We start from the raw sequence: 24,948 nt of genomic DNA on the forward strand, positions 1-24,948 counted from the left end.
TTAAAAAAATAATATTTTACCGAATTAAGTTTCGTACATTAATCTACACAACTTTTACAATGCAATTAAATATAGATTTTCATACATGTACTGCTTGAACAAATCACTGTGACTGTCACCAATCATAATTTTTCTCTAATTCAGAGTACCAATAATTAGATACTGAACCCTTTAAATCTTGATATTTTGTTTATTGTATTAATTGCTCAGGTGAAACCTAGCTAAGAATGTCTAAAAATTTTACGCTGTTAGTATTTTCCAAAGGAGAAGATGGATGATGGCAATGGGGACTGCGATGGTATCGACCGTCATGCTCAGTCTCGCTAAGTTCTTCGTGTTTTGGTTCATGTAGGTGATGCAAGTGCTGATCACAATAATCTGGTTCCTGTTGCTCTTGGTGATGCATGTTTGGAACAAAATCATCACAATCTTCAAGATTTTCTTGAAGATCCTGTTGAAATTCTTGGTGAAGACAGTCCTCTTCAGAAGTTACATTTTGGTCTGGCTGATCAAGCAATTGTAGCTGCCTGGTGTGGTGATGAATTTGCTGACTGGAAAGTGATGATGAACTTTCTTTATAAAACTCCTGTTGCACTATTTCATAAAAGTGAAGATGATTTTGTAAATGGTCTTGTCTAAGAGACTGATGAAACTGGTCTGATCCATGAGATGACTGCTGAGTTTGTTCTTGCTGTTGTGGATGATGCTGCAAGTGATTTTGCTGTCCTGAAGATTGCTGTAAATTACTTTTACCAGTCTGATGAACTCGACTGTTCTCTTTTAAGGATCGTTGCAAATTACTGCTGTGCTGTTTTGGAGGTTGTTGCAAGTGAACTGGATTAGGCACTTGACTTGGTATCTGTTGTAAATGACTCTGGTCTCTTGAAGACAGCTGTAAACAACTCTGCTCACTTGAAGGCAGCTGTAAATGACCTTGCTTTCTTGAAGGCATCTGTAAATGATTCTGCTCTCCTGAAGGTAGCTGTAAATTACTCAGCTCTCTTGAAGACAGCTGTAAATGACTCAGCACTCTTGAAGGCAGCTGTAAGTGACTCTGTTCTCTTGAAGACTGCTGTAAGTGACTCTGTGGTCTTGAAGGCAGCTGTAAATGACTCTGTTCTCTTGAAGACAGCAGTAAATGTTCATGCTGTAGTGGTAATTGATGAACAGGGTCTTGTGATGATTGCTGTGGATGATTATGTTGTTGTGATGACTGATGAAGCGAGTTATGTTCTTGTGTTAAAGGCTGTAGGTGATCTGAATGTTGCATATGATCATGCTGATGAGGTGACTGTGACATATTACTTTGTGGTGAATGCTGCAACTGATCACTCTGGTCTGACAAGTGCGACAGATTACTTTGGGATAAATGTTGCAAAGTCATTTGATGTGGCAATTGTTGTAGATGGTCTTGCAGAGGCTGCTGTAACTGATTTTGTTGCAATGGTTGTGACAGATGCACCTCTTGCTGTGATGGTTGATGTATACGATTCTGTGGTTGATGTATGTTAACATGATGAGGAAAGAGAGAATCACCTGTAGGGAGATGAGGTGAGGAGTAACGATGAGGTTGCTCTACTGCAGAAGGGACAGAAGGGGGAGAGGGGTAACGTTCCAAAGAGTGTTCCACTGAGGAGGCCGAAGATAGCTGACCTCGACCAACAGAATTCTGATACCCAAGACTATCACTTACCTCACTATCTGTCACTGCTAATGCTGCTGTTAGAAGTTTCATGGCATCCACTTCTTTAGTAGTATCACTCTGAAAAGCTGTGTTAATGTTTGTATGCTTAGAGGGCCCTGATTGACGGGTTGAACAGATACATGGACAATATTTTTTGTGCGCCTTAAGCTGTCGTCTTCGGAAAAATATTTGATCGCACTCTTCACACACATACTTATCCCTAATATGCTCGCTACTATCATCAACTTCTTGCTCAGACCCAGAATTATTTTGTGCAGTTCTAAGTGATGGATGACTTGTCCTCTTATGCCGCACTAACTCCTCCTGAGTTGAGACACTGACATTGCAAGTTGGGCAACGTAATGAGACATCACCAGTCTTGATGTCATCCAGTTTATGATCCACAGCAGAAATCTCAACATAATTTTCATCACTTTTTTTCTCACAAATCGAAACACTGTTGGTATGATTACGAATGTGTTTTGTTAGTGTCCCCCTCTGAGTAAATACAGCCCCACATTCTTCACATGCGTATGGTCGCTCAGTGTGATTACGAATATGTTTTGTTAGTGTTCCTCTCTGATTAAATGCAGCCCCACATTCCTCACACACGTATGGTCGTTCACCCTTGTGTATTCTCAAATGAGACCGCAGAATCTCTTTCCTTTTAAATGTTTTATGACACTCTTCACAACGTATTGATCCCTTTCTGTCATGAACACGTTTTTTATGCTGCGCCAAGTATTTGGGATTAGTGAAAGTGGACGGGCATTTATTGCACTGATACGGTCTATCTCCACCATTGTGAAGCATTTTATGAATCTCTAATTTCTTAGCCTGATTGAAACCTGAACCACATATGTTACATGTATGTTGCAGTTTTATCTGATGAAGAGCAATATGTTTTCTCAGATTCTCTTTTTCTCGAAATTTATATCCACACTGTTCACATTTCCATGGCTTCTGATTGGAATGAATTCTCTTGTGACGCTGCATGGCTGCTCTTTGGGTGAATGAGGCACCACACACCTCACACACAAATGGTTTCTCTCCTGTGTGCCTACGTCGGTGACTTTTCAAGGTAGACAGAAGCCGAAATGTTTCACCACATTCATTACATCTGTAAGGTTTTTCTCCTGTGTGCTTTCTTTTGTGTGTAGCCAACATGCCAGCACCATTAAAGGCAATGTCACATTGGTCACACTTAAAAGGTTTCTCACCACTATGCAGTCGTTTGTGTACCTTCAAGCTGCCAGCCTCTGTAAAGCAAGTCTTGCACTCATCACAACTATATGGCTTTTCTCCAGTATGAACCTGCAAAAGAAAACGAACGAGAAAATATTATGTGAATTAACTGTAATTTAAGTGCTCAATGTGATGCCATTTAGACCACTATTCGTATCTCTGAATCAACTGCTTTTAATTTTTTTTTTTCAACAAGTCAGCCGTCTCCCACCGAGGCAGGGGGACCCAAAAAGAAAGAAAATCCCCAAAAAGAAAATACTTTCATCATCATTCAACACTTCCACCTCACTCACACATAACCACTGTTTTTGCAGAGGTGCCCAGAATACAACAGCTTAGAAGCATATACGTATGAAGATACACAATATGTCCCTCCAAACTGCCAATATCCTGAACCCCTCCTTTAGAGTGCAGGCATTATACTTCCCATTTCCAGGACTCAAGTCCAGCTATATAAAAATAACCAGTTTTCCCCGAATCCCTTCACTAAATATTACCCTGCTCACACTCCAACAGCTCGTCAGGTCCCAAATACCATTCGTCTCCATTCACTCCTATTGAACACACTCACGCACGCTTGCTAGAAATCCAAGCCCCTCGTCCACAAAAACCTCCTTTACCCCTTCCTCCCAACCTTTTCGAGGACAACCCCTACCCCACCTTCCTTCCCCTACAGATTTATACGCTCTCCATGTCATTCTACTTTGACCCATTCTCTCTAAATGACCAAACTATCTCAACAACCCCTCTTCAGCCCTCTGACTAATGCTTTTATGAACTCCACACCTTCTCCTAATTTCCACACTCCAAATTTTCTGCATAATATTTACACCACACATTGTCCTTAGACAGGACATTTCCACTGCCTCCAACCTCCTCCTCGCTGCAGCATTCACAACCCAAGCTTCACATCCATATAAGAGTGTTGGTACTAATATACTTTCATTCATTCCCTTCTTTGCCTCCATAGATAATGTTTTTTGTCTCCACATATACCTCAACGCACCACTCGCCTTTTTTCCATCATCAATTCTATGATTAACCTCATCCTTCATAAATCCATCCGCTGACACGTCAACTCCCAAATATCTGAAAACATTCACTTCTTCAATACTCCTCCTCCCCAATTTGATATCCGATTTTTCTTTATCGAAATCATTTGATACCCTCATCACCTTACTCTTTTCTATGTTCACTTTCAACTTTCTACCTTTACATATTTTTAAAGTGTAAATAAATGAAAATAATGTGTGTATGTACTCATCTATATGTGGTTGCAGGGGTTGAGTCACAGGTCCTGGCTCAGTGTGTGTGTGTGTATGCAAGTATGTGCATCTGTGCACATGCATGTATGTGCATGCATGAGTGCGTGCATGCATATGTGTGTGAATGCTTTCATGTGTGCACATGAGTGTGCACGTGCATGTATGTGTGTGCGTGTATGTGTGTGCATGTGTTCATGAGCACACATCTGAGTTTTCTTCTACCTTCTTAATAGTTCTGACCTGTGTAGTGTTTTCTTTCACTTCCATGGAAAAATGGACTTGAATCCACCCTCCATAAACTATGCACATCATAGAAGGCTACCAAAATGCCAAGAGCACTGGAGCAAGTAACCCTGTCTTTCGTATTAATTACAAAGACAAAGAATAAATGTATAGCAGATAATTAGGAAGGAAGAGGGGAAGGTTGAGAAAATGCAGCAAACTATCAAATGCATTTCAGTACAAGAGAAGTTAAATAGAGTTATTAAAATTCCAAATGGAGCTGTTTGTGACCTAAGATCTAGTGTACCTATTTCAAACCATGCAGTTAAAATTATATTACTTTTATGGTACATTACAAATGATGTAAAACTAAACAATATTGGTGCATTTAATCCTTAAATTCTAAATTAAAAAATATATAATTTACCTTCATATGTCTTATAAGCATGGCTTTAGCAGAGAAGGCTGTGCTACACTCACTGCACTTAAATGGCCGCTCTCCGGAATGATTCAACTCGTGTACCTGGTAACATTAGTACATTTAACTTCTTTACAAAATAAATACCAGGGAAAAACTAATATTTTTATATCAAATAATTAACTGCCCTTTAAATATCATGCAAGGAAAAAGCAAATGATTATGAGCATGTAGGATGTATCAAGATTGACAGTGAAATGTTTGAGGCCAAACTAAAGTACATAATCAATAAGTGATACAGGAGAAAACTGTGGAGAGTTAGTACAGCAAACCGAGCAACTGCTTAAATAGAAGTATGCAGTACTAAGCCTATACACTAAAATGAAGATTGAAAAAGAATAGACAAACTTCAAATAAATTAAATACTGTATGCAGTATGCCTGCATGCCTTGGTGGGAGAAGGCCAGAGTGTTGAAAAAAAAATACAGTAAATCTTCATACAACGTGCCCATCTGCCACTGAGGCAGGGTGATCCGAAAAAGAAACACTTTCACCAATGCATATCATGATAAAATATGGTTGTTGTGGTGTGGGTTAAACACTGCCAATGCAGTTAATGACAGTGCCATCAGAGGATTAGGCATGCTATTCTTCTGTAAATGCTGGATGGAGAAAATTATGGCAACCTGTAATTAATTTTTTTGAAGATTTCCCTACACTAAGGTGTGAGGTGAGATCAGCTGGAGTATTTGCAAGTTTTTACAATAAAGAATGAGGATGTGAAAGACGTAGAATTTTTGGGTGAGAACACTACTTAGCTGAATGAGGAAGTACTGGAGAAGAAGTTCCAGGAAAAAGTGAGAGGAAGCAGAGCAGGAAGTGGAGAATAAACTTGCACCAGCAGTCACAAGAGAGGCTGTGCTTGCCTTTGACCAGATTTTATGTATTATCCATAAAGATCTTAACTTGGATAACCTTCAATGTAAAACTGCTTCTTCAACACTTTAAACTACCATATCATAAACTCAACAAATTAAGCAATGCTATACATAAAACACTATAATGCAGATATGAATTACAAAACACAGTGGTACCCAGAGTTTTGGACACCTCCCAACTCGAACAATTATGCAAGTGTATTATTGTAAGTGTATTTTTAGGAGTTTGAAATGGACTAATCTAATTTACATTATTCCTTATGGGAACAAATTCGTTCAATAATGGCACTCAAACAGCCTTCTAGAACAAATTATGGCCGAAACTTGGGGTTCCACTATAATTTACTCAATCACACAACCATCAGCAACTGAAGGCTTCAAAAGCATCCACAGAACCATAACTTTCCACACTGGTCCAATATCCTCACATCCCGAAGCCTCTAACAAATTTCAACTTCAGAAAATAAGGACTGCCAAAATGTGAGAAGGGATGTAAAATAATTTATAGTGGACTTGAGTACTGGAGATGGGAAGTACAATGCCTGCACTTTAAAGGAGGGGTTTGGGATATTGGCAGTTTGGAGGGGTATGTTATATATCTTTATATATGCTTCTAAACTGTTATATCTGGGAGCCTCTGCAAAGACAGTGATTATGTGTGAGTGAGGTGAAAGTACTGGATGATGATGAAAGTATTTTCTTTTTGGGGAGTTTCTTTCTTTTTGGGTCACCCTGCCTTGGTGGGAGACGGCCGACTTGTTGAGGGAAAAAAAAATTTATAGCAGTGGCTGGACAGATGACTGACTCACACTTGACTGATAGATCTTTGAACAAAGAACGATTGGCTGAACAGACATTGTACTGACAGTCATTTGGCCAAATGGGCAACAGACCAAACAGATAATTAGGCTAGGATATGTTTGTTATTTTATGACCTTTTTAATTTCGTTTATTTTTATTGCTTCTTTTTAATGTTTGGGAAACATGCTGTGATGAATGTCAGTTCTGCCAAATGTCCGTTTGGTGAAATGTCCATTGGTGAAATTGCCATTTGGTGAAATGTACATGGGTGAAATGTTCATTTGATCAAATGTCTGTCAGCAAGGTGTCTGTTGGCCAAATGTCCAGGAGCCTTTATAGCAGGTGGAAAAGACTATTAACTTCTTAAGACATTTACTGATGTACAATTATTGATTTGTCACCAGAATTTTTATTGTACATCAATAAATGTCTTGAGAAGTTGCATGTAATGTATTTAGTCCTATTAAAAGAAAAATATAATGTTATTTCCAGTACTGGAACGTAATCATATTTATCCTGCAAGTTTTTCAATGTGTGTACCTAACACTTTTCTACAACTCAGTCATTTCTAGAAACACATATACCTATAATGTACATACCACATTATAGGAGAATTAGCAAAACAAACCTTTAGTTTTTCTGCTTGTGAAAATGTCTCATTACAGTGTTTACATGTAAAATGTTTCTCAGTGGTCTGCAGTACTCTTTTGGGCTTCAGTTCATTTAGTTCAAGGGGTAGAGCTTTATCCTCTTGCTTAGGTTTCTCAGCAGTCTGAAGTACATGTGTGGGCTTTGGATCATGTAGTTCAAGGGCTTGAGTTTCATCCTCTTGCTTGGCACAAGAACCTGCCATTTCATCCAAATGAGCCTGAAAGAAGTAAGCATTTTAATAGTACAAATTAATCTCAGAAAGTAAATTATTTTTATTATATTTTTGTGAAATGCTAAACTCGTGTGGCTCATTCCACATCTGTTAAGTGCAAACAGACACGCTATCTGTGTGTTTTCTACAGAAGAAACAATTTAACAGATAAATTGGCAAGAAGCTATTTTAAGTAACTAAACCAAGACAGTCAATACTCAATTCCAAATTATTAGCGAAGTTTAAAAACTGCAAAAAAATTAAATTTTGCTACAAAACTATTAAATTTAGATGATGCTACATGTTTACAATCAAATTTATGTACTACAAAAAATAATTTTATTAATAAAGGAGGCAAATGGTTTTCAGGACTTGATGATATGTTGGAGTGTGAGCAAGGTAACATTTGTGAAAGGATTCAAGGAACTGGTTAGCCAGACTGGAGTCCTGGTGGTGAGACGTACAGTACTTACACTCTGAAGGAGGGATAGGGATATCTACAGTTTGGAGGGGCAGCTGAACAGTAGTACCTCACGTTTCGAACTTAATTCGTTCCAGAAGGCTGTTCCAATGCTGATACCAAAAGAATTTGTTCCCATAAAGAATAATGTAAATTAGATTAGTCCATTTCAGACCCCCAAAAATACCCTTACAAAAGCACTTACAAAAATACACTTGCATAATTGTTCGAGTTGGGAGCTGCTCGAAATTCGAGGTACCACTGTATTAGCATGCTTCTGGCAAGACTGTGATAAGAGTGAATTATAATGAACGTTTCTTTTTCAGGTCACCCTACCTCAGTGGGAGATGGCCAGTGTTAAAATTTTTTTTTGTGTGTGACATAGTTATTTGAGTTACTGTTACCTTCCTGTCAGCTTGAACCAGTCTGAACATTCTCCTCTGACCTCCTTCATTATCAAGGAGTTTTTCCCCACAGAACTACCACTCAATGGATGTTTAGTGTTTTTTGTACCATTCTCTGTAAATGTTTAAGAGACTGTTGTGTGTGTGTAAATTTCAAATCAGCAGTATCGGAGATACTCAAACCACCATGTCTGGCACCAACAATCATTCCACGGTCAAAGTCATTTACATGACATTTCTTCCCTATTCTGAAGTTTGGTTTGAACACCAACTGGACCTCTTGACCATGTCTCCATGCTTTTAGGTACTGAGGGGCTGCCAGGTGATTAGCTGGTTAGATATTTGCATTAATAAGGTGTAAAGGTGTACCTAATAAAGTGGCAACTTAAGTGAATGTCAGTCCACTAACAAGACATATAACACTGTCCTGAAAAGTATAAACTATTATATTTATGGGGAAGAGCTGAACTTGTAGGAGCTCATACAACACCTACAGGAATGGAAGGCATTCAGGTTCACTGGCCTCAAGGAACCTCCTCTGAGGGAAGAAGTATAAATAAATAGTAAAACAGAAAACAAAAGTCTTAGTGATATGCCATCTTCATTATACAATATACTATATTCAAATACAGACATATAAGACAGAGATAAAATAAAAACATGGAACTATGGTTGAGTTGCAAAGAATAAATGGGTAGAATAGTGAAGTATGTCCAACTGAACATAAGGCTGGCAGAGAAAACTCAAAACAAAGATGGATAGACTTGGTAATGTGAGAAAACATTGCATTCATACTATCAAGGTATGTAGGGTAGAAATAAGCAGGGCAGTGCAAATTATCTTGTATATTAGTCAGTGTCAGCTGGTTTATGCTTCACTCAGCCTCCATGAATGCCAGTGCAACCTAACTTTTTCAGAAGCTTAATTATTCCCAGGAGCAAGGTTATTAGGGTGCAAATACTTTTGCCACTATGTTGAATGACAATTTTAATGCTCTTTTATTAAACTGATTTAAAAAAACATATTCTTCTTTCAACAAACTAGCCATATCCCACCAAAGTAAGGTGGCCCAGAAAGAAAAACAAAAGTTTCTTTTTAAGTTTAGTAACTGTAATATATACAGGCAACTAAAATGCTGAGAGCATTTTAGTTGCCTCTTATGACATGCATGGTTTACAGAGGAAGAATTCTGTTCCACTTCCCCATGGAGAAAAAACATTTTTTTTTTTTTTAACAAGTCGGCCATCTCACACCGAGGCAGGGTGACCCAAAAAAGAAAGAAAATCCCCAAAAAAGAAAATACTTTCATCATCATTCAACACTTTCACCTCACTCACACATAATCACTGTTTTTGCAGAGGTGATCAGAACACAACAGTTTAGAAGCATATACACATAAAGATACACAACATATCCCTCCAAACTGCCAATATCCCAAACCCCTCCTTTAGAGTGCAGGCATTGTACTTCCCATTTCCAGGACTCAAGTCCGGCTATATAAAATAACCGGTTTCCCTGAATCCCTTCACTAAATATTACCCTGCTCATACTCCAACAGATCGTCAGGTCCCAAATACCTTTCGTCTCCATTCACTCCTATTGAACACGCTCATGCACGCCTGCTGGAAGTCCAAGCCCCTCGCCCACAAAACCTCCCTTACCCCTTCCTTCCAACCTTTTCGAGGACAACCCCTACCCCGTCTTCCTTCTCCTATCGATTTAAATGCTCTCCATGTCATTCTACTTTGATCCATTCTCTCTAAATGACCAAACCACCTCAACAACCCCTCTTCAGCCCTCTCACTAATACAGTGGACCCCCGGTTAACGATATTTTTTCACTCCAGAAGTATGTTCAGGTGCCAGTACTGACCGAATTTGTTCCCATAAGGAATATTGTGAAGTAGATTAGCCCATTTCAGACCCCCAAACATACACGTACAAACGCACTTACATAAATACACTTACATAATTGGTCGCATTCGGAGGTGATCGTTATGCGGGGGTCCACTGTACTTTTATTAACTCCACACCTTCTAATTTCCACACTCCAAATTTTCTGCATAATATTTACACCACACATTGCCCTTAGACAGGACATCTCCACTGCCTCCGTCTCCTCGCTGCTGCATTCACAACCCAAGCTTCACACCCATATAAGAGTGTTGGTACTACTATATTTCCATACATTTCCTTCTTTGCCTCCATAGATAACGTTTTTTGACTCCACATATACCTCAACGCACAACTCACCTTTTTTCACTCGATTCTATGATTAACCTCATCCTTCATAAATCCATCCGCCGACACGTCAACTCCCAAGTATCTGAAAACATTCACTTCTTCCATACTCCTCCTTCTCAATTTGATATCCAATTGTTCTTTATCTAAATCATTTGATACCCTCATCACCTTACTCTTTTCTATGTTCACTTTCAACTTTCTACCTTTACACACACTCCCAAACTCATCCACTAACCTTTGCAATTTTTCTTTAGAATCTCCCATAAGCACAGTATCATCAGCAAAAAGTAACTGTGTCAATTCCCATTTTGTATTTGATTCCCCATAATTTAATCCCACCCCTCTCCCGAACACCCTAGCATTTACTTCTTTTACAACCCCATCTATAAATATATTAAACAACCATGGTGACATTACACATCCCTGTCTAAGACCTACTTTTACCGGGAAGTAGTCTCCCCCTCTTCTACACACCCTAACCTGAGCCTCACTATCCTCATCATAAAAGCTCTTTACAGCATTTAGTAACTTACCACCTATTCCATATATACTTCGTTAATACCATGCTCGTTTTAGAGCGCTTCACTAATTTGGCACTTTTCAATTATATATAATCGTGTTCACTATTTTCGTCTATTTTCAATTTTTTTATTTATTATTTTTACTTTTGCATAACTTTATAGGTAAAGTACTATTGGGCACTTAATAAATGATAATGTAAACATGCTGTTAGGCTTTATATATGCATTAGTAAGCAAAAAAATTCTGTGATTTGCTTTAAGGCTGTATGTGTTTTACGACAGCAGTATGGAACCTAACCCACCATATTAATGAGGTATTCTTGCACATGAAAGAGTTGAAGAAGCATAAGAACCAATACTAGAGTAAGAAAGATTTTCAGTAATCTTTTTTACACTTATAAAGTATTTTCTAAAAGCTAAATATCCCAGGCAACCCTGGGTTATTCTGCTAGTATTTTATGTAAGTGAATAAATGTCAGTTTTGCTTGTAATTTACTTATCAATTTACACCTAATTTAAGAAATGGCCGATGTGCTGCTGAAGATATTGGGCTAGCATATTATACCTCTGACTGTTCTCATGATGCTACTTTCTGGAGAAGAGCAATAATATGACAATGTTTATTTTGCATACCTACAGACTTTTCTAATTGATACCTGACCATCATATCCTGGTATGTACCTCTCCACACCACAAAAATGGGAATACGGGTAAAGGCAGATACATCTCACCCTACCCAAGGATCAAACTCTTGACCTTTCATTCAACTCTTACCAAAATATTCCAAATTCAATCCCTGGGAAGGCAAAACATAATGACAAATCTCCTTAGGCCTTTAGTCCCTGTTTACCTAGCACTCAATAGGTACCTGGGTGCTAGCCAACTATTGTGAGTTTCATCCTGGAGGCCAGGCAATGAAAAACTGTGGGAGAATAACAGCTCTAAACCTGTAAAGAATCTGCAAGTGTATATTAGCTAAGGTAAAACAAACATTTTAACCACCTTTATGTGGTACTTGAGATAAGGCAGTCTGGAAAACAAGGCACCACAATGTCTGCACTCGTGTCTTGGTTCATATTCTGGTGCCTTCTCATGATTTTCAACAGCAACCAGATCAAGGGCATCATCTAATGCATGATGTGTTGACAAAGCCTGTGGAGCCATATCCAATGAAATAAAGGAAGGTTGCAAAGGGGGCAGCTGGTGAGCCGATGGAGGAGAAGAAACAGCAACAACATGGGTGGATGCCTGAGTCACAATGGATGATTGTAATGGCGGCAACTGGTGAGCTGTGGGAGGTGGACCAGGTGAAAGATCCAGCACTGATGATGTTAATGTCGATGGAGATGTCTGCTGCATCTGTAGAAAAAAAAATTAATTTCAAGTGAGTGAAATCTGAACACATATGCAAGTTATTTAATGTAGTATAACTGTTAAGGAAATGGGCATAATGGTAAAACCATACAATTTAAAATTAAAAATAGTAGAGAAGATAGAACATTAGTAAATCCTCCTTGTTTCTCTGTAATTCTATTTTTTATCTTACCCCCAGCTCTTTCAATAATAATTATATCATACATTTTACCTAGTATACTCAACATATGTTTTTTTAAAATATAAACAACCATTCAATTAAAATGCATGTTCATTATTCAGTTAATGGCTTTTTTACTGCTGTGTTTCAAGTAGAGTTTATCCCAAGAGGGAGTGATCTCTTCCTCGGAAGCATCTCACAATATTAACACTGCAAGTGTATGAACTTGGGAAGGCATGAAGAGAAAAAATAAATGAAGGAGGTATACAGCAGTACCACCATATCACTATGCTGAGCTGGGTCACCTGTCAGTCAGGTTAACAGTGGCTCTAGCCTGGGTCACATCAAATGACATCTCCACTGACTCCAGCCTTACAAAAATTCTTTATAGATTTCAATAATTAACCATTTATCCAATACATTTTCAACAAACAGGTTGCTATTCCCATGGACTCTGAACACAAGCATTTAATTTCTTAAATTAGTGTTTTCATAAATTTTCCCTTGCATGTTCAATTCAAAATAGCTGCAAAACTCACAGATGAACAAGATGGGACAGATGTTGGCGGCTGCGTTAGAGATAGGGAGGGCAAGCAGGAAGAGAAGGTATCAGGAATAAGATGAGATGGAACTGTATACTGGAGGGAGGCAATCACAGTTTCATTTGACTGGCCAGACTCCACAAGAAGATTGCCTCCAGAAGAAACTGCAAGGCCTCTGTCATCAGCTGGGCTGCGATTCCATGACCACTGTGATGTGTCTGAAACTTCATACAAACATGAAAGTCAAAATATTTTGGTTACAATGTCATGCTTTCTAACTAAATGCACCTACATTTTCTTTAGATTATTAACATACAGTACTGCACTGTACAGGAGGTCCCAGCTTTACAGCACTTTGCTTTATGGTGTTTTGCTAACACACAGTTTTCAATTATACTCATTCTTCATTTATTTAGACTTCCTACAATAAATATACAGTGGACCCCCGGTTTACAATATTATTTCATTCCAGAAGTATGTTCAGGTGCCAGTACTGACCGAATTTGTTCCCATAAGGAATATTGTGAATTAGAGTAGTCCATTTCAGACCCCCAAACATACACATACAAACACATTAAACATAAATACACTTACATAATTGGTCGCATTGGGAGCTGATCGTAAACCGGGGGTCCACTGTATTCACCACTCACTATAAGCTACAGATGAAAATATTTTAAAGTAAGTATGCAATGTGTGTGCTGTACAGTGGAACCTTGGTTTTCATGATTAATTTATTCCAGAAAGACTGATGAAAATTGAATTGTACAAAAACTGTAGCAACATCTCCTATAAGAAATAATGTAAATCCAATAGGTGATGTAGTTCAGCTGGGCTTGTGAGGTCTCTGGGGAGACCTAATTTAACCAATTATATGGTCACACCTTGCCTTGGCAAACGTCTGTCAGCCACGCCCACGTCTGAGGTCTTTTGTTCTTGACGGTGCCAGACCTAGGCGTCAGGTCGTACACGTGGTTGTGGGGTGTGCTTGGACCACCATATAAACCCAAGGAACAGCTGAGCAGAGGAGATTCGGGCAGAGATCTGGACTGGGAGCAGAGCTGAGCTGGAGAGTCTCGGGAGGAGAGACTGTTGGAGACATTGGGCAGAGTACTGGCTTGGAGCAGTACTCGTGCTGTATAGGTCTTGGGACCTGTGGCTTAGTTCCTGTGATGAACTGTCCTCTGAACTATATTGTAAGTTATATTCATTTTGGTCAAGTTGATTGTATTTCCCTGTCTCACTGCTTATGTGTACCACCCCATTTATCTAAACCCCAATGACTTAATAATAAACTGTGTTTGAGTAGAATAGTAATATTCACTGTCCCCATTATTTGCTATTCCTATTTCTTATATTTTATTATGTTTAGTTAAAGCAGTGAGAGGGTGAGTAGTGTGGAGTGTAGAGTAATGAGAGGTGAAGATGTCGTCACCAGTGACCTCACATTACCTACCTACCTCCGCTAATCATCTCTCCTACCACCTCGCCTGCCTGTCCCCTGCCTACTGACTCCCTCCGCTTACCCGCATATTCCCCTAATCATTACCCCCCTACATGACAAATTAATCCATTCCAGACACCTAAAAATATTAAAAAAAAAATACATTACACGTATATAGAGAATAACTATGGTTTTACATACAGAAAACAATGAGAAATAAATATAAATGATTAATGAAATGGATAAATGAACATTTAACATCACTTTTACCTCTATTGAAGAGTTGTTGGCATATGGAAGATGGTGAGGAGGGGAGAGGGAGGAGGAGAGGTTACTGTTTGGAAGAGGAATCCCCCTCCATAAGGACTTCAGGTACCAAGGCCTTATCCAGGGTTACTTCCCTTCTTTGTCTTTTACTGGCACTAGGACCAGATTGAGAGTCACTGGACCCCTGTCGCACAAAAAAATCTGTCCAGAGAAGTCTGTTTCTGGAGTCTCTTTAAGATTTGCCTAAAATGGGACAAGGCATTGTCACTGAACATGTTGCAGACATGGCTTGCAATAGCTTTGTTAGGATGATATTTCTCCACAAAACTTTGCAGCTCATTCCACTTTGCACACGTCTTTTATCACTGAAGAAGGCACATTCTCCCCTCTCTCTACCTCCTCCTCTGAAGCAATTTCCTCAGCTGCGGTCTGTTGCTGTTCCAGCTGAAGATCTTGCAGCTCTTCAGTGGTTAGCTCTTCCCTGTGGTCATCCATCAACTCTTCCACATCCTGGCCACTCGCATCCAACCCCATGGACTTCCCCAAAGACACAATAGATACCACAATAGACATAGGTTTGTCAGGGTCAGCCTCAAACCCTTCAAAATCCTTTTAGAGGACACATGGTGGCTTATTTAGCAGTTGCACTCAATAAACAAGCACAAAAAACAACGGATTATTATGAAATGTTATCTGAACGTGCGGAGTAATGTTCACTCAATGGGAAACAAAGCCAGACCGAGTCAGAATGCGTGGGATGCTTTGTGTGGGTACGGGCAGGCGGACACGTTTGGTACAGCAGACCATTGTCAACTCTACAAAAACCGAGCGGATGTATGAAAACTGGGACAAAATTTTGACGAAAAAAGTCATCAAAAACCAAATCCTATGAAAACTAGGGCATACGAAAACCGAGGTTCCACTGTATATGCATTTTTTAGGCCTAGTTCTATTGCTCACTTAATATATAATAGTACAAACATGTTATCAGGCTTTTATATGTATCTGAAAGTGAAAAAGGCTATGTTTCACTTTATAGCGATTTTTGCTTTACATAAGTAGCCTGGAACCTAAATTGCTGTATAAGCAGAGCCTTTACCTGTACTATGTTTTTTATATACAAATACAATTCTGGTAAGTCAATTTAACAAGAAAAGTAGTGACAATTTTTAACTAATACCATTAGAAACTGAACACACAATCAAAATACGTAAGCAAATCTACATAGAAACGATAACAAGGCACAGTAAAAAGTCAATAACTAATATTTATGGATACCAAAAACTAACCAAAAACAGCAAATGTGGAATTGTATCACAAAACTATAGACAGCTGCCTGCCACATAAGTTTGTGGTAGTGTGTCCTTGGCCATTTCATTGACATTTCCAACATTATTTTACCCCAGAATAGCTTTTCCTAAGGTAACACACTAACTAATGAGAGAAATGGTGCCAGCAGTCCTGAACAATAGCATGTTTGGCTGAAAAAAATAAAAGTTGAAATACTGAAAAATACTTTTTACAGTAACTGGTGTGGCAGAGAAAAACTTTGTTTACAGCATGGTGTACATTCTTAGATAACTTACGATACAAAGCAGCAACATGAAAGGTCATTAAAATTCAATGCAGACACTGAGTCTAGTTAGGATTTTGCCAAGCATAAAAGTGTGTGGTGCTAGGTTTAGCCACTTTAACCCTTTCAGGGTCCAAGGCCCAAATCTGAAGTGGTGCCCCAGTGTCCAAGAATTTTCCAAAAAAAAATTTGTTATTTTTTCTTATGAAATCGTAGAGAATCTTTTTGTGAAGGTAATAAAACAAAAAGTACGAAATTTGGTGGAAAATTGACGAAATTATGCTCTCGCGAATTTTGATGTGTCAGCGATATTTACGAATCGGCAATTTTGCCGACTTTGACTCCCATTTTAGGCCAATTACATTATTCCAATCAACCAAATTCTTAGCTATTTCACTAGTATTACTTCTATTCTATCGATTGAGCACAAGAAATCGCCAAGTCAACTGTTTCAACTACAAAATAAAGTGATCGGAAATTGTTAATTTGGCCAATTTAACACAAAGTTCAAAATATTCCAATTTCAAAATAGGCTCCAGAATAAACAATGTAGGTATTCCTGGAACTAAACTAACATTTCCTCGGTTCATTAGTTACATTTTGAGGCTTTACAAATGAATTCCATTTTGATTTTTTATTCACATAATGAATTTTTATTCACACCAAAAAATAGAAGATTTACTGTTATGCAATACTGTAATAATTGTATAAATATCATCACCATATTTGTGAATGTATATTAGACCCACCAGCTGACGTGTATTAGATGTGTGAGGTCGTTTGTTTACTCTTGAATATCGGCAAAAATTTAACATTTCCGCTACTTTGAGCTCAGTTTCAAGCCATTTCCAGTGCTAAAACCAATCAAAATCATCTCTATTTCTGTAATATGTCTTCCATTCTATCAAATGAGACCAAGAAATCGCAAATACAACTATAAAAAACATACGAAAAAACACTGCAAAGTCGCTGTTTTAATAAAAAATCATGATTTCAGTTTTTTCTCTCATTATACACAGTGTGCTGCAGGATGTTTTATGTGGTGCACACATACCACATACATGTATTCTCTCATATCTAGGCCCAAATGTACCACTCACAGTTTATCAGAGTGAGCTGAGCTCATGACGTAGATCTACAGTTTGGACCCTGAACGTAAAGCCGTAGATCTACGGGACGGACCCTGAAAGGGTTAATAAAGCTATTTAGATAAGTTTTTTTTTTTTTTGAAGTTTCTATTCTGTGGCTTTATTCAATTTAAAATTGCATCTTAACAAGGCCAGGCAAATGTTCAACATGGGTAAGTCATAAAGGAAATAGTTAAAGAGCCTAAATTTAAAACCTTATGCATTATAAAATTTAATCAAGAGATTCTCTTTTTCCTAAATATAAGGTTTTTTATTACAAGATTTTAAGAGAGAAAAAGATTACTTTAACCTTTAACCCTTTGACTGTCGCGGCCATATATATACGTCTTACGAGGTACCGTGTTTGACGTATATACGTATACTCATAAATTCTAGCGGCTTCAAATCAAGCAGGAGAAAGCTGGTAGGCCCACATGTGAGAGAATGGGTCTGTGTGGTCAGTGTGCACCATATAAAAAAAATCCTGGAGCACGCAGTGCATAATTAGAAAAAAAAAACTCCGACCGTTTTTTTTTTAATTAAAATGCCGACTTTGTGGTCTATTTTCGTAGAGTATTTATGGTTGTATTCTCATTTTCTTGGTCTCATTTGATAGAATGGAAAACATATTACAGAAGTAGAAGTGATTTTGATTGATTTTACTATAAAAAGAACCTGGAAATGGAGCTCAAAGTAGGAAAAATGTTTGATTTTTGCCAATGTTCAAAAGTAAACAAATGATGTCATTGTCCAATAAATGTCCAACTAGCCATTCTAATATGCAGTCATGAATGGGTTGATGTTATTTATACAATTATTACAGTATTGCAGTAGTCTGCATAATAGTAAGTCTTCTAGTTTTTGTTTGAATAAAAATTCAAAATAGAAAGCAAGAGTAATATCAGAGGGACCTGGAGACATGACTGATGAACGATGAAAATGTTATTTTAGAGCCACGAATGTCTGCATTGTTCATTCTGGACCTTATTTTGAAATTGTCATATTTTTTAGTTTTTGTGAAATTGGCCAAATTGCAAATTTCTGACCACATTATTGGGTAGTTGAATCAGTAAATGGGCAGTTTCTTGTACTCAATCGATAGACAAAATGGAGTTCTAAAGAAATAGCTATGAGTTTGGTCGACTGGAACAATGGAATTAGCTGAAAATAGGGCTCAAAGTGGGCGAAATCGCCGATTTGTAAATATCGCCGAGGTCGCTAACTTCGCGAGAGCATAATTCCGTCAGTTTTCCATCAAATTTCGTTTTTTTGGTGTCATTACAATCGGGAAAAGATTCTCTATCATTTCATAAGAAAAAATAATTTTTTTTTTTTTTTGAAATTTTGCGACACCAGGAGACACCTCAGGATTGGGGGTTGCGACAGTCAAAGGGTTAATTTTTGAGCATTAGGTACAAAGTTATTGACTACTTAATGAAGTGCCTGTGACTTACTGTGACTGAAACACATCAGAAAAACTGACTTGAATAATCAGCAAAGTGTACTTGTAAAGTTGAAATAAAAGGCAGGTAAGAAATAAACTAAAATTACTATCCTCTTAATGAGAATGCTTGACAAGAGCAAAAATTTTGGGCGAACACAGAATTTAATATTTACAAATATACTCTGCATGACATGATGGTTCAGGAGGAAGAACATAATTTCGATAACATCCACTAGAAGGCGATGAACTGTAAGGCTCAAATGTTTCAGCAGCTTGTGTAATCTCTTGAAATAGCTGCCCTTTTGCTTTGACATCCTCTGCAGCTTCTAGAAATGAATCAGCAGACCCTTCAACAAATGGCATGGAGCTGGTGCTGTTGCATATTCGTGAGAGATTTTCAGGGTCATTCTTGATTTGAACTAGATCATGATGCATTGATTCCAAGAAATTTGATCTATTGCCAACATCCTGCTCCTGTATAAAAAATACATAAATAAAAATCTATTACCTTTGACTGGATAAGATACAAAATTAAATGCAAGATATCTTATTCCATTATCACTATTACGGAGTTTATTGTAATTTCCAATATAAAGTACAGTATTCATATATTTAATATTATTACAGTCTATTCACAGGAAAGTGCTAAACCCATATGTCATACAGCATCAAGCATGTAGTCTTAAAATTCTAGATAAAATCAAGCCTAAAAATCAGTATGCAAAAGTGGCTGAGCTCAAAGCTCCACATATGAATACCTATTTCTCTTTCTCCTCGTGGATACATCCTAAATCTGTATTTGATTTTGTTAGGTAAGTGGAGACACTACAGATGTCTTCAAGCTTTGTGACGCTCCTTACTGCTCACAGGTCTTATGATTACCATGCAGCCTTTCATTTTTGTTCTCCATTTGGCCTGGGTTTGCTCGTTACTGTGCATGAGTAACTAAGAGTGCTTTGTGAGATAGACCCATTTTTGTTGGGAGTGTACAGCATCAAGAGACACTGTTTTATTAATGTTGGTCTGCATGACTATACCTCCTACTGATGGGCTAGGCATTCATCGTAAGGATGCTGGCTTTGTCTTCCTTGGCCCCCATCGCCTTCTACCTTTGGACCAGGGCCCTTAGGACCTGGTAGAATCTCGGGGCCCTGGCATTCTTAAGAGTTCCTTAGTCTGATCTCTTGCCTGTTTTATCAACGGCTGTTACTCTAGCCAGAAGTTCTACCATTAAACAAGTCACTAATGAGATGTTGGCTTGTTTGATGTAGTGGCCAGCTACTGATAGTATGTTATTCACAATTTTACTCACTCTGAGTACCCCAGTGCTTAGCATTTAAGCCTGATATCCCATGGATGTCATCCTCCTGTTCCGGCACTGGCCAGGGCTTCTTTCAACAAAGCCCTTTCTGGGGCTTCCCTGCTCCATGGTTGGTCTACCTGCTCTCCACTAGTTGGCAATGGAGCCCCTATTTTTTAACCATAAGATCCATTCTTTGTCCTGTTATCATCCCTAACCCTCCTCCTCAATGTTCCTACAAGAACTTCCAAATGCTTGTGCCCCATCATTGTGGAACTCCCCTTTCCTTCCTTCCCTCCCTTTCTCTTCCCCCTCCTCTCACTCACTTTTTCCTTTATTTCTCTTCCTTCCTCTCTAACTCTTCCTTACTTTTCCCCCTCCCTATCTATTTCTCCCTTACTTTTTCTCATGTACTCCTAGTGGATGTTACCAATTAACTCTATAGTTAAGTACTAAAATGAAATGACAGACCTGAAGTGAGTGCCGCCACGAAGAGGTTCGAGATGCATGGTGAGGGTGGTAGTAGCTCACTGTTGACACAGGAGGTAACACATCCTCTGGGTCTGCTGTGTCAAAGTCTTGGAAACGTTCTCTTGTTCCCCCACCCAAGTCCACCATCTTGCTGCATGAGATGTACTCAGTACAAAAGAATGTTCTGAAAATGAAGTGAAAGGTAAAGTTCCAGTCTAAGAAATGTAGCTACAAATTTGAGTTTACATGACTGATAATACAGTACCTGAAAGAATTCTGGTCAATATATACTTTATTTCCCAATGTTTCTTATGCAAATGATTTAGTATTAAGTGCACTGTGCAATGGAGATATACATAAGTATTTAGTGTCTATGGGGAAAATACCTTTTTAATATAACTTAACCTAATGTTATCCAAATTAACCCAACCGATGATTTTGCAATTGGTCTAGGATAAGTTATGTCACCTCCCACTGAGGTACAGTGACCCAAAAAAGATGAAACACTTTCACCATCACTCACTATCACAGTCTTGCCAAAGGTGAGTCGACATTACAGATTACATATAAAAATAAAGCTTGATTCCACTGCACAACAAACTTAATAATTTTTTTTACAAATTACAATTCATAATTTTTTTATTTTTGCCCATTATCATCTATTTAAACAATTTCCACAAAAAAATTACTATATTTCTCATGTAACAGATAACATGGTTGTTAGTTATATTACAAAATGTTAATTGATTTCAGTCCAGGGAAAATATAAATAATGACCAAGATTTTTTGCTGTGACTAAAGCAAGTTTATTTAGGCACAGGTACACACGAGTACAATTATCATACATACTGTAAATTTCCTAGGGCGGGGCTACTCAACTACTATGACCAAGGGTCCACTTGGACAGTACCAATGTATGCAAAGGTCCAGATACCAATGTACCAATGTATGCAAAGGTCTGGATACATATGAATTACCATCGGATGGAAGAAAATATCACTAATATTTAGCTATGCTAGAATACTGTATTCCATTAAGTGTATGCAGTCCATTCAGATAAAATAATGTATTAATCCCTCTCTTGTGTATCACCTGATCCTGAACGTGGTAACAGCTGTTATTTAAGTAAGCTTTCTCCTGAAGCCTGTGGTCCAACTAGAATACTCAGAAGGTCCGGATTTGGACCACGGGCCGCCAACTGAGTAGCCCTGTCCTAGGATAACTTGGAAAAGTCAGACAAAGTGACTTAGTTCCAATGAGGTAACACAGTGTCTTCTACAGTATGTACTAAAAAACAGGTAAAAACAGGTAAACATGTAAAGTGAAAATTGCAGTAGTGAAACATTGCTTTTTTTCCATTTTCAAATGCATATAAAAGCCTGATAACATGTTTATGCTATCATATATTAAGTGAGCAATAGAGCTAGGCCTAAAAAAATATAAAAACTTAATAGACAAGCCCAGTTGATATTTTTACCTGGAGTTTACCTGGAGAGAGTTTCGGGGGTCAATGCCCCCGCGGCCCGGTCTGTGACCAGGCCTCCTGGTGGATCAGCGCCTGATCAACCAGGCTGTTGCTGCTGGCTGCACGCAAACCAACGTACGAAGAAATACAAAAAACAAGACTAATGAGGTCAAATTCAGGCACTGGGTCTTGCAAGGATGCACTTTGAGCCTCATAACTTAGTAGTTACACTGTAGCTAAAAAGGTGTCAGTCAGTCAGTTATTAGCTAATACTGAAGTCAGTGTTACTGACTGACACAAGTCAGTGATACTGTCTGACACATGAATCAGTGTCACTAACACAAGAGTCAGTGTTACTGGCTGACACATGAATCAGTGTCACTAACACAAGAGTCAGTGTTACTGGCTGACACATGAATCAGTGTCACTAACACAAGAGTCAGTGTTACTGGCTGACACAAGTCATCCAGTAATTATGATAACTAAGAGTTATGGCGAGACAGTCTGACTCCAATTTAAATACGTATACCATTGTAAGTCCAGACTAGGTTATCTATGTTAAAACTACATAATGTGCTCTATGTGTATGCTCATAACATTCATGTACCCTCACCATCATTGTAAAATTATAAATTTGTCTGTATAGTGTAATAAATAAAAATAAAATAGGAAATGAGGGAGGTATGTGCCAGCAGAGCCGCCCACACCCACCTCCACGCCCACAAAACCACCCATTAACATCAGTTAGTCCCTGGAAACAACCTAATTATTCCGTGTACTCTGTAGTGGAATATGTAAAAAAAAAAAAGAACCCATTTAATTTCAAAGTGAAGGGATTTATTTACCGGATGGCCCAGGATATAAGGTTTGTTTACAAACTAACTTACAAGAAACTGGTATTTCAGACTTCTACGATGGTTTTATATGTTGTTTGACGGCCTGGGTGGTGCATGAACTTCTTCTTCTGCCCTGGGCACGGTGGCATATTCCTTCAATCCTTTTTTGGGGCGTTATTTCCTCCTTAATAATTGAGTCACAAGTCCCTTTTTTCTCAGCTGCGACAGTACAGCTCCTGAGAGCAGCCGGTCACCGGCCCAGCCTGGGACTCGCACTCATATATCATTTTGAGTAAATTTTTGTCATGTCTCAGTTGAAGTCATTATTAAATATCACATTTATATATCTACAGTGACTACAGTAAGCTTTCTCATAAAGCTATTCCATATAGGGGGATTTTTTTGGTAAATGCAATTGAAAAAGTGTCCACAACTAAATATCACGTACTGTACAACGAAGCTTTTCACCCAGTGGATTTAAGTCATTTTGACTTTTTTTTACGTTATCCTATGTAATTTACACTATATATGATAATTGTACTTGTGTGTACTTGTATCTAAATAAACTTACTAAGTTTATTTAAGTACAATTATTATAAGTAAAATTATCATACATAGTTTAACGTGCTAATCAATTTTGGATGCATTTTTCTATTGTATTTACACAAAATTACACTTTATAGAGGAACTCTTATAAACTGTATATACAATACTTCACTTGTTCGATTTTATATGCAGCTTATATGTTCATTTATATTAATTTTTATTGTTGATATTAAGAATGTATTGTGTAGCCATGTAACTTAAATAGTTAAATTTAATAGTTACTGTTTAATAACAACTTGCATTACTATATATGGGATTCTTGTTGGTGGTGCTGGTTGTTGTTGTTCATATTGCAGGTTGTTGTTGGTTTTCATGTGATGGTGCTGGTTGTTGTTGGTTTTTATGGTGCTGGTTGTTGGTTTTTATGGTTTACCTGGAGAGAGTTTCGGGAGTTTTCGAGAGTTTTGGTGGTGGTAGTTGTTGGGTTTTATGATGCTGGTTGGTTTTTATGGTGGTGGTGGGTGTTGGTTTTTATGGTGCTGGTTGTTGGTTTTTATGGTGGTGGTAGTTGTTGGGTTTTATGATGCTGGTTGGTTTTTATGGTGGTGGTGGTTGTTGGTTTCTATGGTGCTGGTTGTTGGTTTTTATGGTGGTGGTAGTTGTTGGGTTTTATGATGCTGGTTGGTTTTTATGGTGGTGGTGGTTGTTGGTTTTTATGGTGCTGGTTGTTGGTTTTTATGGTGGTCTGGAAAATCTTCCAGCTCCTGCACCCAACATCTTGCTCCTGGGGGATTTCAACTTAAGGCACCTAAAATGGAAGAATATAGCAAATAATATTGTTGCAGTAATAACACCAGGAGGCAGCTCTGATGAAAACTCACACTCACACGAGCTTTTAAATCTCTGCACAAAATTCAATTTAAACCAGCAAATAATAGAGCCTACTAGACTGGAGAATACACTAGACCTCATCTTCACTAACAATGATGATCTGATAAGAAATGTCACCATATCAAAAACAATATACTCAGATCACAACATAATTGAGGTTCAGACATGTATGCATGGAGCCCCAGACCGACATAATGAGACTAGTCACGAGGGAGCATTCACCAAATTCAACTTCAATAACAAAAACATAAAGTGGGACCAAGTAAACCAAGTCCTAACCGATATAAGCTGGGAAGATATACTAAGCAACACAGACCCCATCTTATGCCTAGAACAGATTAACTTGGTGGCACTCGATGTATGCACAAGGCTTATTCCTCTAAGAAAAAGGAGGAGTAGATGTAAAATAGAAAGAGACAGGCGCTCCCTTTACAGGCGACGGAAA

General features: G+C 38.2%; 1 protein-coding gene across 1 annotated transcript; it reads right to left on the reverse strand.

Annotated features, from left to right (window-relative positions):
- Window positions 1-215: 215 nt before the first annotated feature.
- Window positions 216-23,352, reverse strand: LOC128703558 (uncharacterized). Its single transcript, XM_053798228.2, has 8 exons — window positions 23,118-23,352; window positions 20,766-20,949; window positions 19,168-19,468; window positions 13,137-13,363; window positions 12,066-12,422; window positions 7,202-7,441; window positions 4,844-4,939; window positions 216-2,998 (listed from the first exon to the last, which is right to left on the reverse strand). The coding sequence occupies exons 2-8, from the start codon at window positions 20,910-20,912 to the stop codon at window positions 218-220; spliced, it is 4,149 nt and encodes a 1,382-aa protein (XP_053654203.2). The 5' UTR covers window positions 20,913-20,949; window positions 23,118-23,352; the 3' UTR covers window positions 216-217.
- Window positions 23,353-24,948: the final 1,596 nt, after the last annotated feature.

This window comes from Cherax quadricarinatus, chromosome 76 (genome assembly GCF_038502225.1).
Source record: "Cherax quadricarinatus isolate ZL_2023a chromosome 76, ASM3850222v1, whole genome shotgun sequence".
Lineage (NCBI taxonomy): Eukaryota > Metazoa > Arthropoda > Malacostraca > Decapoda > Parastacidae > Cherax > Cherax quadricarinatus.